The sequence below is a fragment of the Procambarus clarkii genome, chromosome 40 (assembly GCF_040958095.1).
Source record: "Procambarus clarkii isolate CNS0578487 chromosome 40, FALCON_Pclarkii_2.0, whole genome shotgun sequence".
In the NCBI taxonomy this organism is placed as follows: domain Eukaryota; kingdom Metazoa; phylum Arthropoda; class Malacostraca; order Decapoda; family Cambaridae; genus Procambarus; species Procambarus clarkii.
Window position 1 is genome coordinate 28540097 of NC_091189.1, and position 15987 is coordinate 28556083.

The 15987-nt window shown below is 42.3% G+C and overlaps 1 protein-coding gene across 2 annotated transcripts in view; it reads left to right on the top strand.

Moving 5' to 3' along the window:
- RanBPM (Ran-binding protein M) overlaps positions 1-15774 on the top strand; it is an 81864-nt gene extending 66090 nt beyond the window's left edge. For both annotated transcript variants that reach the window (XM_045742127.2, XM_045742128.2), the window contains 2 exons: positions 2945-3056; positions 12780-15774. In XM_045742127.2, the coding sequence (XP_045598083.1) occupies positions 2945-3056; positions 12780-12919 (252 nt within the window). In that variant the 3' untranslated portion in view covers positions 12920-15774. The remainder of the gene's footprint in view (positions 1-2944; positions 3057-12779) is intronic.
- The last annotated feature ends 213 nt before the right edge of the window (positions 15775-15987 follow it).

Sequence of the window (15987 nt, forward strand, 5' to 3'; positions counted from 1 at the left end):
GCGCTGTAAGGCGGGAGTTGCCACAAAGATATTATTACCTAATTATTTCAATGTGTCTGATTTTGTCTGTTTTTTGCAGTAATGTTATTCAGTAGTGTGTAATGTGATATATTTATACTGTATAATAAAATGTGTGAACCATCGCTAAACTCAAAAGTATGGTGTGCATATAAGTGATTCAGTTATTATGTTCATAAAACAATGAACAAATATTTTTGCTGTTATTGCACTATATACACACAGGTTATATATAAATATCTGCATGTTTTGTTCACCATAACAAACCACTAAGTTGGTATGGTGAGTCCAAACAAGAAGAGTGGCCGCCACACCCAGACAGCAGACCCTACCTCCCTCCTTCCTTCAATACCTCTCTCGCCAACATTCATCCTCCCTACTATACTGATTTTGTTGTTATTACACTATATACACATTATATATAAATATCTACATGTTCACCATAACTGTACACCTAAGCTGGTATGGTGTCCAAACAGCATAGTGGCCACCATACACTGCATGACAAGTCACACCAGCCAGCAGACAACGCCATCTCCCTCACTAAAATGGCTCCTTTTGCATACTCCTTTTGCTGTTATTACACTATATATACACACGTTACTGTATATACAAGTATTTACATTTGTGTTCACCATAGCAAACCACTAAGCTGGTATGGTGAGTCCAGACAATAACAGGTCGCCACACAGTCAACAGACGACGCCACCTCCCTTCCTCACCAAGATTACTCCTCCCACCATACTACGCACATCGCTAATTATCTCCACAATCCTGCTGTTATCAGAATCCTGGTCATTTTCATCACATTCAGGCTCTTCTGTAATACTATCATTGCTAAATAATAGCTGTTACATATATGTTTTGACATTTTTAGGCAATGCTGTGGCCAAAAGCTGAACAGCAGTGCTGTTAGCTCATGCTGCGTGCCTCAGCCTTGGTTGCTCACTCAGTACTGAGGCTCTAACACCTGGGAATGTTACCCATGGTTTTTTTCAAGATAGCATCTGTTTACTGGAGTCCTGAGAGACAGGATGTGAGCCCCATGTTCCTGTGGGAGTTTGAATCTCTCCCTATACCTAAAAATGCCGCATGGCGCTCTGCACACTCTCGATCCAGTGCTACAAGGCATTCTGTGCAGTGCAGTGCAGTGGTTAAGGGTTAACCCCCACCACTGTGCATAAGAAAAAAAAATTTCTTTGAAGATTATTAAAATGTGTTCCTTGATCACGGGAAAAATGCTAAAAAAATCGTAGGTGACATATTTTGGCTGCAATAGAGCGAGGAAGTCTGGCAAAATTGAGGGGCGCTGACAGAGTAAGCGTCTGGGGTTGGTCGGTCTCTACCCAAGCTATCAGGCAGGAGTTTACCACAATGATGATATTACCTAATTATTTCAATGTCTCTTTTTCTCTTTTTTTTTTTTTTTTTTTTGCAATAATATTATTCAGTAGTGTGTAGTGTGATATATTTATATAATAAAATGTGTGAACCATCACTATAATCATAAGTATGGTGTGCATATTAGTGATTCAATTATTATGATCTTAAAATGATAAATAAATATTTTTGCTGCTATTACACTATATACACACATGTTATATATAGGTATTTGCATGTTTTGTTCACCATAACAAACCACTAAGCCCAGTATGGTGCATCGAAACAGCATAGTGGCCACCAACACACCAGTGAGGTGATGACACTACCTCACTGCCAAGATTCCTCCTCCCACCATACTGTGTATGCTGTTATTGCACTATATAGTGTTATGCACATTATATTTAAGTATCTATATGTTTAGTTCACCATAAATGTACGACTAAGCTGGTATGGTGTCCAGACAACATAGTGGCCACTGTACACTGCATGACAAGTTGCACAGCAGCTAGCAGACGACAGCACCTCACTCCCTCCCTTACCAACACCGCCCTCACCAAAATGGCTCCTCCCTGCATGCTGTTTGTGCTGTTATTACACTATATTCACACATTATATATAAGTACCTGCATTTGTATTCATCATAATGAACCACTAAGCTGGTATGGTGAGTCCTGACAATAAGAGAGGTCCCCACACAAGAGTCAGCAGACTATGCTACATCATGCCCTCCCTAATCAAGATTACTCCTCCCACCATACTATGCACAATCCTGTAAAGGAATAATTTTCCACAAGTTTATTTTGTAAAGGAACATGAGAAGTGGTTTCAAGATTCTTAGATTGACCAAACAATGGCAGTGTGCTGTGGCTAGTGCTGTGAACATCTTGAACAACATTGTGTTCACTGATATCTGAACATTGTACACACTCTTTATCACAGTCAGGCTCTTCTGTAATACTATCATTGCTGTGGTCATAAGCTAACAGCAGTGCTGTTAGCTTATGCTGCGTGTGTCAGTCTTGGTTGCTTACTCGGCACTGAGGCTCACACATCCCGAATGTTACCCACAATATTTTTTTTAAATGGCGTCTGTTTACAAGAGCCCTGAGGAAGTTGATGTGAACCCCGTGTAGCTGCAGGACTTTTAAATTTTGTGTGATACTTTAAAATGTATATATATTCGATGTGCTCTATTATGTCACTTGTACCAAAATTGTATACAATATATACAATTTGTGCTGTTTAAGGGTTACCCTGCCTTGTTTTAGACCATTCAATTTTTTGTAATCTCTTTTTATAAATGACAAGATGATGACAGTATGATGATGCTGTATATTCTATGCCTGGTCTGATGTACACTGTGTATATGGTTTTTGAAGTCTCTGTTTTAGCTTTGTAAAATTAAATTAAAATTAACTGAATTAAAAACATTGATTAGCTGTTTTAATGTTAGTCAGTTGTTGTTTTATATCAATAATTGTACTACTATATTAACTTCTAAAAATCCATTATACCTTAGATTAATATTCCAAAATAATTTCAGGATGCTTTTAGTCTTCTAGCGTACAACGACCCCTGGAATAGTCCTGTTGGTTGGCAGTTAGATCCCTTACAACGAGAACCTGTATGTCAATCTTTAAATTCTGCAATTTTAGGTAAGTATTGAAGAATGAGCGGTGGAATGGGGGTGGTAATCAGGGATACAAATCATGTCATAAACAAGGCTGTTTGGCAACAGATTTTAATTGAAACCTACCTAACCTTACTGAACCTGACCTAACCACAATTGACACAGCCTAGCCTAACGATATATATGTATATATGGTTTTGACAATAAGAAAATAAGGTTGTCGAACTGTCTTATTCCACAGCTGTTGTTGAACAATCGCATGCAAATGTTTTGACAGTTGTTGACCCACACTTGGATGCACGTGTTGCCACAGTTGTTGTTTGACACATACAGACACTGCAGGTGTTCCAAAATCCTTATGTGCTTCACAATAGACTTTGTTCTTGAAGATCTTCGTAGCTACTTAAAAATTTTTTTTAACTGTTTTGTACTAAATTTCCAATTCCTCCTCCTATATTGATAATGCACCCTCTGGATTGTATCCACTGGGGCATATAATACCTTCCAAGTTCTCCAGTCATCCAAGTAATTGTTACTCTGGAGGGAATATGTGGCAATAATGTGGCTGTAACACAAGCCAACCCACGCCTGTGAAAAGAAAGTGACGATATTTTGGTCCATCGTGGATTGTTACGAAGTTGTGACGAGGAGGAGTGGGAGTGTACGCGAGTGTAAGTCACCACATCTTCCTCTCTTCCCTTATACTGTCATACTCTTCCACTCCTCTTTTTCACAAGTTGAGAAGGATCCAAGAGGGAATGAGACGTCACTATTTTTCATTTCATGTGTGGGTTTGGTTATAATAGTTACATTGATAATGTGCATCTTTTGAGAACAACAACTTCACTCCTGTCATATATTCATGTTTAGCTTCCTTTCATTACACCACTGCTGTACACTCTCCAGTCAAATAATAGGATTAGTTCCAGCCCCACAGCATCTGATCTTCAAAAACAAGTTTGCTACAATTATTCTGATTCATTGGTGTAGATGATGGAACACACTTTTGTGCTCTGGACTCCGGCTTGAACACACAGATTTGTGCCGATTTGTAGCTGCCACTACAACGGGAGTTATGTTCCATTAACCCTTTAACTGCGCGGCCTATAAATATGACACCCCCCCCCAGTGCGCAGGAAATAAATTCTCTTGAAAAAATTCTTTTGTTTTTTTAAAGTCAAAAACCCTTCCCCCTGTATGGGTATGTCAAAAAAATTTCGAACTTGTACTTACTTTGGCTGCTATGGGTCCGTAAGTTGGCGCGTGACGTTATCATTCCCCGTTCGCCCGTGCAGTAAGCTCCCTGGGCCGGTGGGGCGCCCGGGGTGGGACGAGTGAGTTGCCGCGAATATATTTTTGTTCATTTTTTGCGCACAGTTCCAAATACATTTTATTTGTTTTTACGTGCTAATCCTATGTATAATGAACACGTACACTATATTATGGCAGTATAACATCCGTACTGTCTGAGGGCACTGTGTTACGTGCATGACACTTGTGTACACATTTGTTGCACATATTTACCATGTATCATGCTAATTTATGTATATATACAATCTATTTACAGACTATACACTGTCACACACTATATACATTCACCATCAACACATTCAGAACACCGCGAGTGTGAGCAGCCACACTCAGCCAGCCCTCCCTCACTCCTCCGACATCTTACTCGCCAACATTGCTCCTCCAAATCATACAGTTATTCACACCAATGTTTCATGTTCATTTATGTATATTTACAACATATGTGCACACTATACACTGTCACACACTATATACATTCACCATCAACACGCTCAGAACACCATGAGTGTGAGCAGCCACACCCAGCCAGCCCTCCCTCACTCCAACATCTTACTCACCAACATTGCTCCTCCCACCGTACTGTTATTGTATTTATTACACAATTTACACATGTTATATATACCTATCTACATGTTTTATTTACCTGAACTATGCAGGCAAGCCAGTATTGTGTCTAAAGAGTACAGTGGCCACCATACACTTCATGACAAATCACACAGCAGACAACAGACGATGCCACGATTACAACGTCACCTCCCTCACCAAAATAGCTCCTCACAACATACTCCTGGTGCTGTTATTACACTATTCACACACTGTATATACTCATGTACATGTGTGTTCCCCATAGCGAACCACGAAGCTAGTATGGTGAGCAAAACAGAGTTACTGCCACACAGTGAGGGTACCTCAATTCTCTCCTTTCCTCCCTCCCTCACCACAATTCCTCCTTCCTACGCACAACGCTCATTGTAACCACAATCCTGGTCACTAATACCTGTAAATGAATAATTGACCACAAGTTTATTTTGAAAAGGAACCTAAAAAGTCATTTGAAGATTCCTAGATGGATGAAATAATGCTGTGGTGCTGTGGCTAGCGCTGTGAACATCGTGAACAGCATTGAATTACTGATATTTGAACATTGTACCCAGTCATTATCACACTCGGGCTCTTCTATAATACTATCATGGCTAAATAAAACAGATTATATATATATATTGACAATATTAGGCGATGCTGTGGTCACACGCTGAACAGGAGTGCTGTGCGCTCATGCTGCGAGAGCCAGCCTTGGTTGCTCACTCACTACTGAGGCTCTGACACCCGGCAATGTGGACCATGATTTTTTTTTAAGATGGCGTCTGTTTACAAGAGCCCTGAGGAAGCTGATGTGAACCCCATGTAGCCGCGGGAGTTTTGAATGGAACGTGAAAAATAAAAACACCCGGAGGCGCGTTGTGCACCCGAAGCCTGGGCCTGCAGGCGCGTTGCGCAGTTAAAGGGTTAATGTTTGTCAGTTTAATTATTGTTCTGTTGTGTTTTTATTAGTGCAAATGATGGAATACACTTTGCACACTGATGATACACTACTTGATAAAAAGAATGTTTGTATAGATTTTGTTGATTTGATACATTTTTTGGCACCAAATTACATTCCAATTCCATTCCAATGTAATTTGTCATTATCTGGAAACATTTAGTTATTTCCTGTTGCAACGGAAAAAAAAAGTTGTAGTGTCAAACAGCCTTCTCTTCCATCTTGTTTTTGTTTTCACCATTTCCATACTAGCGGGCTTCCATTGTGTATTGATACCAAAATCACTTGTAAAATGCCCAAATAATCTAAAAATAATTTTCTTGAATTTATATAATATTTGTTGGTCTATTTAATATTCTTCTCTAGTGGGGATTTCTTGTTCGTCTGAATGCTGTTCGGTTGTTTTTGTTGGATCCAATCGCTTATCAGATTGGAAATCCTCCATTGCATGCGATGGTATGGCAGACCGGGTTCCATTTTGTTCTTTCTGCCTGTCATTTTGAGACTTGAAACATTGTGGGACAAAGATATATTTTTGAAGCTCTACTTTATACACAATTAGAACATTCTGCTAGATGTTTAACTGTGTGTGGTTGTGTGTACCTAGTAGCTAGTTTGTGGTGGTTGTGTGTACCTTGTTCTCTTCTCCCACACTTCCACTTGTGCCCCCATGTTCTCTTCTCTCTCACTTCCACTTGTGCCCCCATGTTCTCTTCTCTCTCACTTCCACTTGTGCCCCCATGTTCTCTTCTCTCTCACTTCCACTTGTGCCCCCATGTTCTCTTCTCTCTCACTTCCACTTGTGCCCCCATGTTCTCTTCTCCCACACTTCCACTTGTGCCCCCATGTTCTCTTCTCTCTCACTTCCACTTGTGCCCCCATGTTCTCTTCTCTCTCACTTCCACTTGTGCCCCCATGTTCTCTTCTCTCTCACTTCCACTTGTGCCCCCATGTTCTCTTCTCTCTCACTTCCACTTGTGCCCCCATGTTCTCTTCTCTCTCACTTCCACTTGTGCCCCCTTGTTCTCTTCTCCCACACTTCCACTTGTGCCCCCATGTTCTCTTCTCTCTCACTTCCACTTGTGCCCCCTTGTTCTCTTCTCTCTCACTTCCACTTGTGCCCCCTTGTTCTCTTCTCTCTCACTTCCACTTGTGCCCCCATGTTCTCTTCTCTCTCACCTCCGCTTGTGCTCCCTTGTTTTCTTCTACCTCACTTCCACTTGTGCCCCCTTGTTCTCTTCTCCCACACTTCCACTTGTGCCCCCAGGTTCTCTTCTCTCTCACTTCCACTTGTGCCCCCTTGTTCTCTTCTCTCTCACCTCCACTTGTGCTCCCTTGTTCTCTTCTCTCTCACTTCTACTTGTGCTCCCTTGTTCTCTTCTACCTCACTTCCACTTGTGCCCCCATGTTCTCTTCTCCCTCACTTCCACTTGTGCCCCCTTGTTCTCTTCTACCTCACTTCCACTTGTGCCCCCTTGTTCTCTTCTCTCTCACTTCTACTTGTGCTCCCTTGTTCTCTTCTACCTCACTTCCACTTGTGCCCCCTTGTTCTCTTCTCTCTCACTTCTACTTGTGCTCCCTTGTTCTCTTCTACCTCACTTCCACTTGTGCCCCCTTGTTCTCTTCTCTCTCCCTTCCACTTGTGCCCCCATGTTCTCTTCTCCCTCACTCCCACTTGTGCCCCCTTGTTTTCTTCTCTCTCACATCCACTTGTGCCCCCATGTTCTCTTCTCCCTCACTTCCACTTGTGCCCTCTTGTTCTCTTCTCTCTCACTTCCACTTGTGCCCCCTTGTTCTCTTCTACCTCACTCCCAGTTGTGCCCCCTTGTTCTCTTCTACCTCACTTCCACTTGTGCTCCCTTGTTCTCTTCTCCCTCACTTCCACTTGTGCCCCCTTGTTCTCTTCTACCTCACTTCCACTTGTGCCCCCTTGTTCTCTTCTACCTCACTTCCACTTGTGCTCCCTTGTTCTCTTCTACCTCACTTCCATTTGTGCTCCCTTGTTCTCTTCTCCCTCACTTCCACTTGTGCCCCCTTGTTCTCTCTCACTTCCACTTGTGCCCCCTTGTTCTCTTCTACCTCACTTCCACTTGTGCTCCCTTGTTCTCTTCTACCTCACTTCCACTTGTGCTCCCTTGTTCTCTTCTCCCTCACTTCCACTTGTGCCCCCTTGTTCTCTTCTACCTCACTTCCACTTGTGCCCCCTTGTTCTCTTCTCTCTCACTTCCACTTGTGCCCCCTTGTTCTCTTCTACCTCACTTCCACTTGTGCTCCCTTGTTCTCTTCTACATCACTTCCACTTGTGCTCCCTTGTTCTCTTCTCCCTCACTTCCACTTGTGCTCCCTTGTTCTCTTCTACCTCACTTCCACTTGTGCTCCCTTGTTCTCTTCTACCTCACTTCCACTTGTGCTCCCTTGTTCTCTTCTCCCTCACTTCCACTTGTGCCCCCATGTTCTCTTCTCTCTCACTTCTACTTGTGCCCCCTTGTTCTCTTCTCTCTCACTTCCACTTGTGCTCCCTTGTTCTCTTCTACCTCACTCCCAGTTGTGCCCCCTTGTTCTCTTCTACCTCACTTCCACTTGTGCTCCCTTGTTCTCTTCTACCTCACTTCCACTTGTGCCCCCATGTTCTCTTCTACCTCACTTCCACTTGTGCCCCCTTGTTCTCTTCTACCTCACTTCCACTTGTGCTCCCTTGTTCTCTTCTACCTCACTTCCACTTGTGCTCCCTTGTTCTCTTCTCCCTCACTTCCACTTGTGCCCCCTTGTTCTCTTCTCTCTCACTTCCACTTGTGCCCCCTTGTTCTCTTCTACCTCACTTCCACTTGTGCTCCCTTGTTCTCTTCTACCTCACTTCCACTTGTGCTCCCTTGTTCTCTTCTCCCTCACTTCCACTTGTGCTCCCTTGTTCTCTTCTACCTCACTTCCACTTGTGCCCCCTTGTTCTCTTCTCTCTCACTTCCACTTGTGCCCCCTTGTTCTCTTCTACCTCACTTCCACTTGTGCTCCCTTGTTCTCTCCTACCTCACTTCCACTTGTACTCCCTTGTTCTCTTCTCCCTCACTTCCACTTGTGCTCCCTTGTTCTCTTCTACCTCACTTCCACTTGTGCTCCCTTGTTCTCTTCTCCCTCACTTCCACTTGTGCCCCCATGTTCTCTTCTCTCTCACTTCTACTTGTGCCCCCTTGTTCTCTTCTCTCTCACTTCCACTTGTGCCCCCTTGTTCTCTTCTACCTCACTCCCAGTTGTGCCCCCTTGTTCTCTTCTCTCTCACTTCCACTTGTGCCCCCATGTTCTCTTCTCTCTCACTTCTACTTGTGCCCCCATGTTCTCTTCTCTCTCACTTCCACTTGTGCCCCCTTGTTCTCTTCTACCTCACTCCCAGTTGTGCCCCCTTGTTCTCTTCTACCTCACTTCCACTTGTGCTCCCTTGTTCTCTTCTACCTCACTTCCACTTGTGCCCCCTTGTTCTCTTCTCTCTCACTTCCACTTGTGCCCCCTTGTTCTCTTCTACCTCACTTCCACTTGTGCCCCCTTGTTCTCTTCTCTCTCACTTCCACTTGTGCCCCCATGTTCTCTTCTCCCTCACTTCCACTTGTGCCCCCTTGTTCTCTTCTCTCTCACTTCCACTTGTGCCCCCTTGTTCTCTTCTACCTCACTCCCAGTTGTGCCCCCTTGTTCTCTTCTACCTCACTTCCACTTGTGCTCCCTTGTTCTCTTCTCCCTCACTTCCACTTGTGCTCCCTTGTTCTCTTCTACCTCACTTCCACTTGTGCCCCCTTGTTCTCTTCTCTCTCACTTCCACTTGTGCCCCCATGTTCTCTTCTCTCTCACTTCCACTTGTGCCCCCTTGTTCTCTTCTACCTCACTTCCACTTGTGCTCCCTTGTTCTCTTCTACCTCACTTCCACTTGTGCTCCCTTGTTCTCTTCTCCCTCACTTCCACTTGTGCCCCCTTGTTCTCTTCTACCTCACTTCCACTTGTGCTCCCTTGTTCTCTCCTACCTCACTTCCACTTGTGCTCCCTTGTTCTCTCCTACCTCACTTCCACTTGTGCTCCCTTGTTCTCTTCTCCCTCACTTCCACTTGTGCTCCCTTGTTCTCTTCTCCCTCACTTCCACTTGTGCCCCCATGTTCTCTTCTCTCTCACTTCTACTTGTGCTCCCTTGTTCTCTTCTCTCTCACTTCCACTTGTGCCCCCTTGTTCTCTTCTACCTCACTCCCAGTTGTGCCCCCTTGTTCTCTTCTCTCTCACTTCCACTTGTGCCCCATGTTCTCTTCTCTCTCACTTCTACTTGTGCCCCCATGTTCTCTTCTCTCTCACTTCCACTTGTGCCCCCTTGTTCTCTTCTACCTCACTCCCAGTTGTGCCCCCTTGTTCTCTTCTACCTCACTTCCACTTGTGCTCCCTTGTTCTCTTCTACCTCACTTCCACTTGTGCCCCCTTGTTCTCTTCTCTCTCACTTCCACTTGTGCCCCCTTGTTCTCTTCTACCTCACTTCCACTTGTGCCCCCTTGTTCTCTTCTCTCTCACTTCCACTTGTGCCCCCATGTTCTCTTCTCCCTCACTTCCACTTGTGCTCCCTTGTTCTCTTCTCTCTCACTTCCACTTGTGCCCCCTTGTTCTCTTCTACCTCACTCCCAGTTGTGCCCCCTTGTTCTCTTCTACCTCACTTCCACTTGTGCTCCCTTGTTCTCTTCTCCCTCACTTCCACTTGTGCTCCCTTGTTCTCTTCTACCTCACTTCCACTTGTGCCCCCTTGTTCTCTTCTCTCTCACTTCCACTTGTGCCCCCATGTTCTCTTCTACCTCACTTCCACTTGTGCCCCCATGTTCTCTTCTACCTCACTTCCACTTGTGCCCCCATGTTCTCTTCTCCCTCACTTCCACTTGTGCTCCCATGTTCTCTTCTCCCTCACTTCCACTTGTGCCCCCATGTTCTCTTCTACCTCACTTCCACTTGTGCTCCCATGTTCTCTTCTACCTCACTTCCACTTGTGCTCCCATGTTCTCTTCTACCTCACTTCCACTTGTGCCCCCTTGTTCTCTTCTCCCTCACTTCCACTTGTGTCCCCATGTTCTCTTCTACCTCACTTCCACTTGTGCTCCCATGTTCTCTTCTCTCTCACTTCCACTTGTGCTCCCATGTTCTCTTCTCTCTCACTTCCACTTGTGCCCCCTTGTTCTCTTCTACCTCACTTCCACTTGTGCTCCCTTGTTCTCTTCTACCTCACTTCCACTTGTGCCCCCTTGTTCTCTTCTACCTCACTTCCACTTGTGCTCCCTTGTTCTCTTCTACCTCACTTCCACTTGTGCTCCCTTGTTCTCTTCTACCTCACTTCCACTTGTGCCCCCTTGTTCTCTTCTACCTCACTTCCACTTGTGCTCCCTTGTTCTCTTCTCTGGTGTCAAGTACGTGTCTCATAGTAATCTTTGCACGTGCTGGAAAGTTTTCATTCTTGACTCGGAATCGGGGATCTTGAGTTCGATTCTTGGGCGGGACAAAAATGGTTAGGGACGTTTCCATTTACTTAATGTCTCGGCTCACCAAGCAGTAAACAGGTACCCGGGAGTTAGGAAATTGTTGTGAGAGGGTGAATAGTTTGACCTCTGGGGGACCTCTGTACAAGCCTAATGTATTGTATGTTCGTACATAGGCTTTCTATACCCAATAAAACTAATTATTGTTTTTATTAAGTAAAGAGTCCCAACATAGATTTAATTTTTAATTTTAATAAAACAGTACTGTTGCTTTATTGAGCTGTTCTGGTGCATTGATGAAGAAAGTGAGAATCATATGAAATTGTGTAGTGTATGTGGACATCTTGCCTGGAAGTGAACTCAACTTGGTGTTGCTGGAAGATGATGATGATGTATAACTTATCACTCATAGTCCACACTCCTCTTCTGTTGAAGCCAGCAAATCATTGTCATATGTATGTACTTTAGCTACAATACTTAAATACAGTACAAGCAACTATCATGGTACAGTACAAGTGACTGTCATGGTACAGTACATGCAACTATCATGGTACAGTATATACAACTATCATGGTACAGTACATGCAGCTATCATGGTACAGTACATGCAGCTATCATGGTACAGTACATGCAGCTATCATGGTACAGTACATGCAGCTATCATGGTACAGTACATGCAGCTATCATGGTACAGTACAAGCAGCTATCATGGTACAGTACAAGCAGCTATCATGGTACAATTGATTGTCTGCAATAAAAATAATGAAAACTCCAAAAGGTCTATTGACCAGTACAAGACGGCTCCTATTTATATCCACCCAAACTTATTCATATACAGTACTGTATACAGTACTGTATGTATACGTGAGGGGTCGGCCAGTTATGCCCCATATGTGTAGTGGAAGCATGTTGAACAGGCCCGAGACTGTTCAACACGCTTCCACTACATATAAGGGGCATAACTGGCCGACCCCTCATGGTGTTCAAGACAGAACTTGACAAACACCTCCAAAGGATACCTGATCAACCAGGCTGTGACTCATTTGTCATGCTGCGAGCAGCCGCATCCAACAGCCTGGTTGATCAGTCCAGCAACCAGGAGGCCTGGTCGACGACCGGGCCGCGGGGACGCTAATCCCCGGAAGCACCTCAAGGTAACCTCAAGGTATATAAAAATAATAATTATTCATTGTATCAGGGGACAAGCAGCCAGAGTGTATTCATACACATTAAGCTTATATCGAGGCTCCCCCCCCCCCTCCCCTCCCCTCCCCCCCCCCCATGGTCGAGTTACTGACCCCAGTATTTAATCAGATCTTTTCTGAATTACCATCCTACTACTCTCATTGTATTAAATTTTATTAAGGAAAAAGATGGAATTTTGTATTTTATTTTGATGCAGTATTATAATTTACAGAGTCTCATCAGCTGCCAAGAAGACCCCCTCTAGAGATCTGTGTGGCGCACACGAAGCAGCTGATCAATTTGATGTCTCGCTCAGGACTTGGGTCGTGTGCCTTCGCCAGCGTAGATTCTATTCTAGGCAGCCAACAGTGACACTTCCTTAATGGGCCCTTTACTTCTCTCTCAGGGGCCACAAAGCCACTTATCTCATGTTTTGGACCGAATTCCAAAACATTGTTTGCAGTCTGCTTGGCAAAGTCCAAATCACAAGCAGTCAATGATCTTTTTGAGGGACACACCGAATCAAATTACTGAAAAAATAGCTCGAGTGCATCCTGTACAAAGTGAGCTCAGTTGACATCATGGAATTCGGGACCGTTTATCTTGCTCTGGCGTCAGGGAAATGTTTCATTAATCTCAAATGAATTGAGAAGGAATAATTTCTTCCAGACGCTCAAGGTTTATTGTACATAGGTTTAGTTGTTCCCTTGAACTTGGGCCCACCACCACCACGCTCTCTTCATGATGAGGCACGCTACAATGAGCATTAAAAGCACTTTCTACAAGGTTGGTGAGGTGTAATGACCATAAATTTGAAAACTAAAGCTACATTTCAGGTCATATTGCCATTAATACAGCTGTTCTATATTTTTATTGTGGGAGTGTGAATCATTTCCTTGACAAAGGAAGCGATCGATGTAGATCTCTTAAATCAGAAAGTGGAATGTTAACATTATTTTTAAAAAAGAATTTCACTTTAATTTATTCCAGGGAGTTGTGATGATGCCAGTGTGTGACATGCAATATTGGTTATTATATGAGTACTGTATTTAGTTATGAGCAAGTGGTTGCAAGGGGAGCATGTGCATCATGGTTAGGCCTTTATTAGTTCTCATATTTATTGTATTGACTTTTGCAGCATTTCATTTTGTTTGGGAAGGCAACTATGGAAGAGTCTTGAGTTTTATCATGACATTGAAAGTGCATTAGAAACTACTCTAAGGCATCGGGTGAAGACTGTTGAGGCAACCTGGGGTCACTGTCACATTACTGTGTTAGCAGATTAAGGTCTGGGGTTATTGAAAAGCAAAAATACAAAGCGCACTCTTCACTGCATGTGAAAAGCTGCGAAGTGTTGCTATAGTGTGGCCTTCACATCAGGGCGGTAGAGACGGTTTAATTTAAAAATGGTTTATTTGTAATTTTAGGCGAGTTTCATTAATGAGGAGTTCAGCCAAGCCTGGAAGCTCTTTAGCTCATCTCTTGGTCATGAAGTACACACAATATCACTAGTGCAGAATGTTCTGTAAAACATCAACAGATATTTGCATGTTTGCATTAGTGCATTTAAATTGGAGCTTATACTTGAATTCATTTTCATTTTTGACTTTAAAATGTAAATGAGAATCTTTGAAAAGTATCGCATAGAATTTAGGGCTGTTTTAAGTGGAGGAATTTTTTATTTGTCCTTTGATAATATGGATAAGGCTCAATTTAAGGAGAAATGGAAGAGTTTGTGGTGTCCACATTACAATTAGCAGGTAATCTTATACCGGACACATTGCTTCATTGGTCATTGAATGTGATATTGGAGGTTTCTCTTGATGCATTGTGTCCTTCACTTCTACATTATGGTCACATCAATTTATCTATATTAATTCACAATGGAGAATTGTAGTTGTCCTCTCCTAATGAGGAATAGACCAGATTCATTTGTGACATGGTACAGTACATGCAGTACAGTACAGTACAGTGCAGGAGCTGGTCTTTTATTTTTATTTTTATTACATAGTCTACACATGCATCCAAAATCACAATCTCTTTCTTGAGGAACGTAGGGGATTATAATTTTTAAGTTATAGTTTGAGCAGTTAATAGATATTGTATATGCTCACAAATTATCTGCAGGACTGTAGAGAGTTTTAACTCAAATAGTAGATATTGATTTTGGTCTTGAGTGAAGGTTTTGTGTTGTGGCGCCTCTCACTCGGTAACTATAGAAACCAAAATCCATCATAATGTTGCCATTCTCTTTGTTGAAATTGTTTTGATTAAAAACATTTTTATTTTTTTTTGGATACATAACTTTAACATTTGTGTCTCCCCAGGACAAGAAGGTGCTCATAATTCTATTGTTAATAGAATACAGCCTCAGACTTGAAAATAGAAGGTGCATGAGCTTAATGACTGTAACGAGGTATTGAATCTTAACCTTTCCTCTCGGCTTGAATTGCAAGTACTGTAGAAAGTAAACACATGAAGTGGATTTTGAGGGGAGCAACAGAGTATGATAAAGATTGTACTGTATTCAGGATAATAAAAGATAATTCATGGGTTATTTTTTTGAGGGATGATCTCAGAAAAAAAATTGATTGAATGTGTATTCTGTACTGTATTTGTCTGGAGCAAGTTTGGTGATTTTGTTTTTGATATTATTATTGTTGCTGTGGAAAGATGCATGTCATAAAAAGAGCAGATTGTTGGGAACAGATGCTAGTACTGGTTAAACATCTTTGTTTATTGATGTGGACATGTGGCTGAAGTATGTAAAGTATAGCTGACTAAATTTATTGAGGTAAACCAGGTTTCTTATTAAATCATAAATATCCATACCTTCTTGCTCTCACTGCTTGTGATGGAGAAAGATTTTTATTACACCAATATTGTTAAGTTTTAGTAGTTTCCTCCCAGTGAATCACCACCTTTACCTATCATCATTTTTTTTCTTAGAATGTTTACCGAATTTTTAAAATTCACAAAATAATTTTTATCCAAAATTAGAGCCTTTATGACAGACTGCAAGCAAATAATAGATACAGATATCCAATAACTAATTGACATTGTACCTAAACAAAAACTATATACAGATAACTCACTTAAAAATGCTATTGTAATGTTAATACATTTTTTGCAGTATTTTCAATATTGCCGTTACAAATACATAGTCTTTGATAAACAAATTATGTAATAGCAAGAATTAACTTGAACAAATACATGATATAAAAAGATGACATTGTTTATCTAACCCCACAGAAAATCGCGATAGCTTTCTGGAAATAATTTGGGTAACTTACTTGGTGATGGGTTATACTGAAAGAAACTCAGTCTTGTAGCTCCTGGGTGAGGCAACTTATAAATATATAATTGTTATTTTATCTATTATACTGTACAAACATTTTATCTTTTATCCTATTTGACATAGCTTTTTGTGTTGACATTAT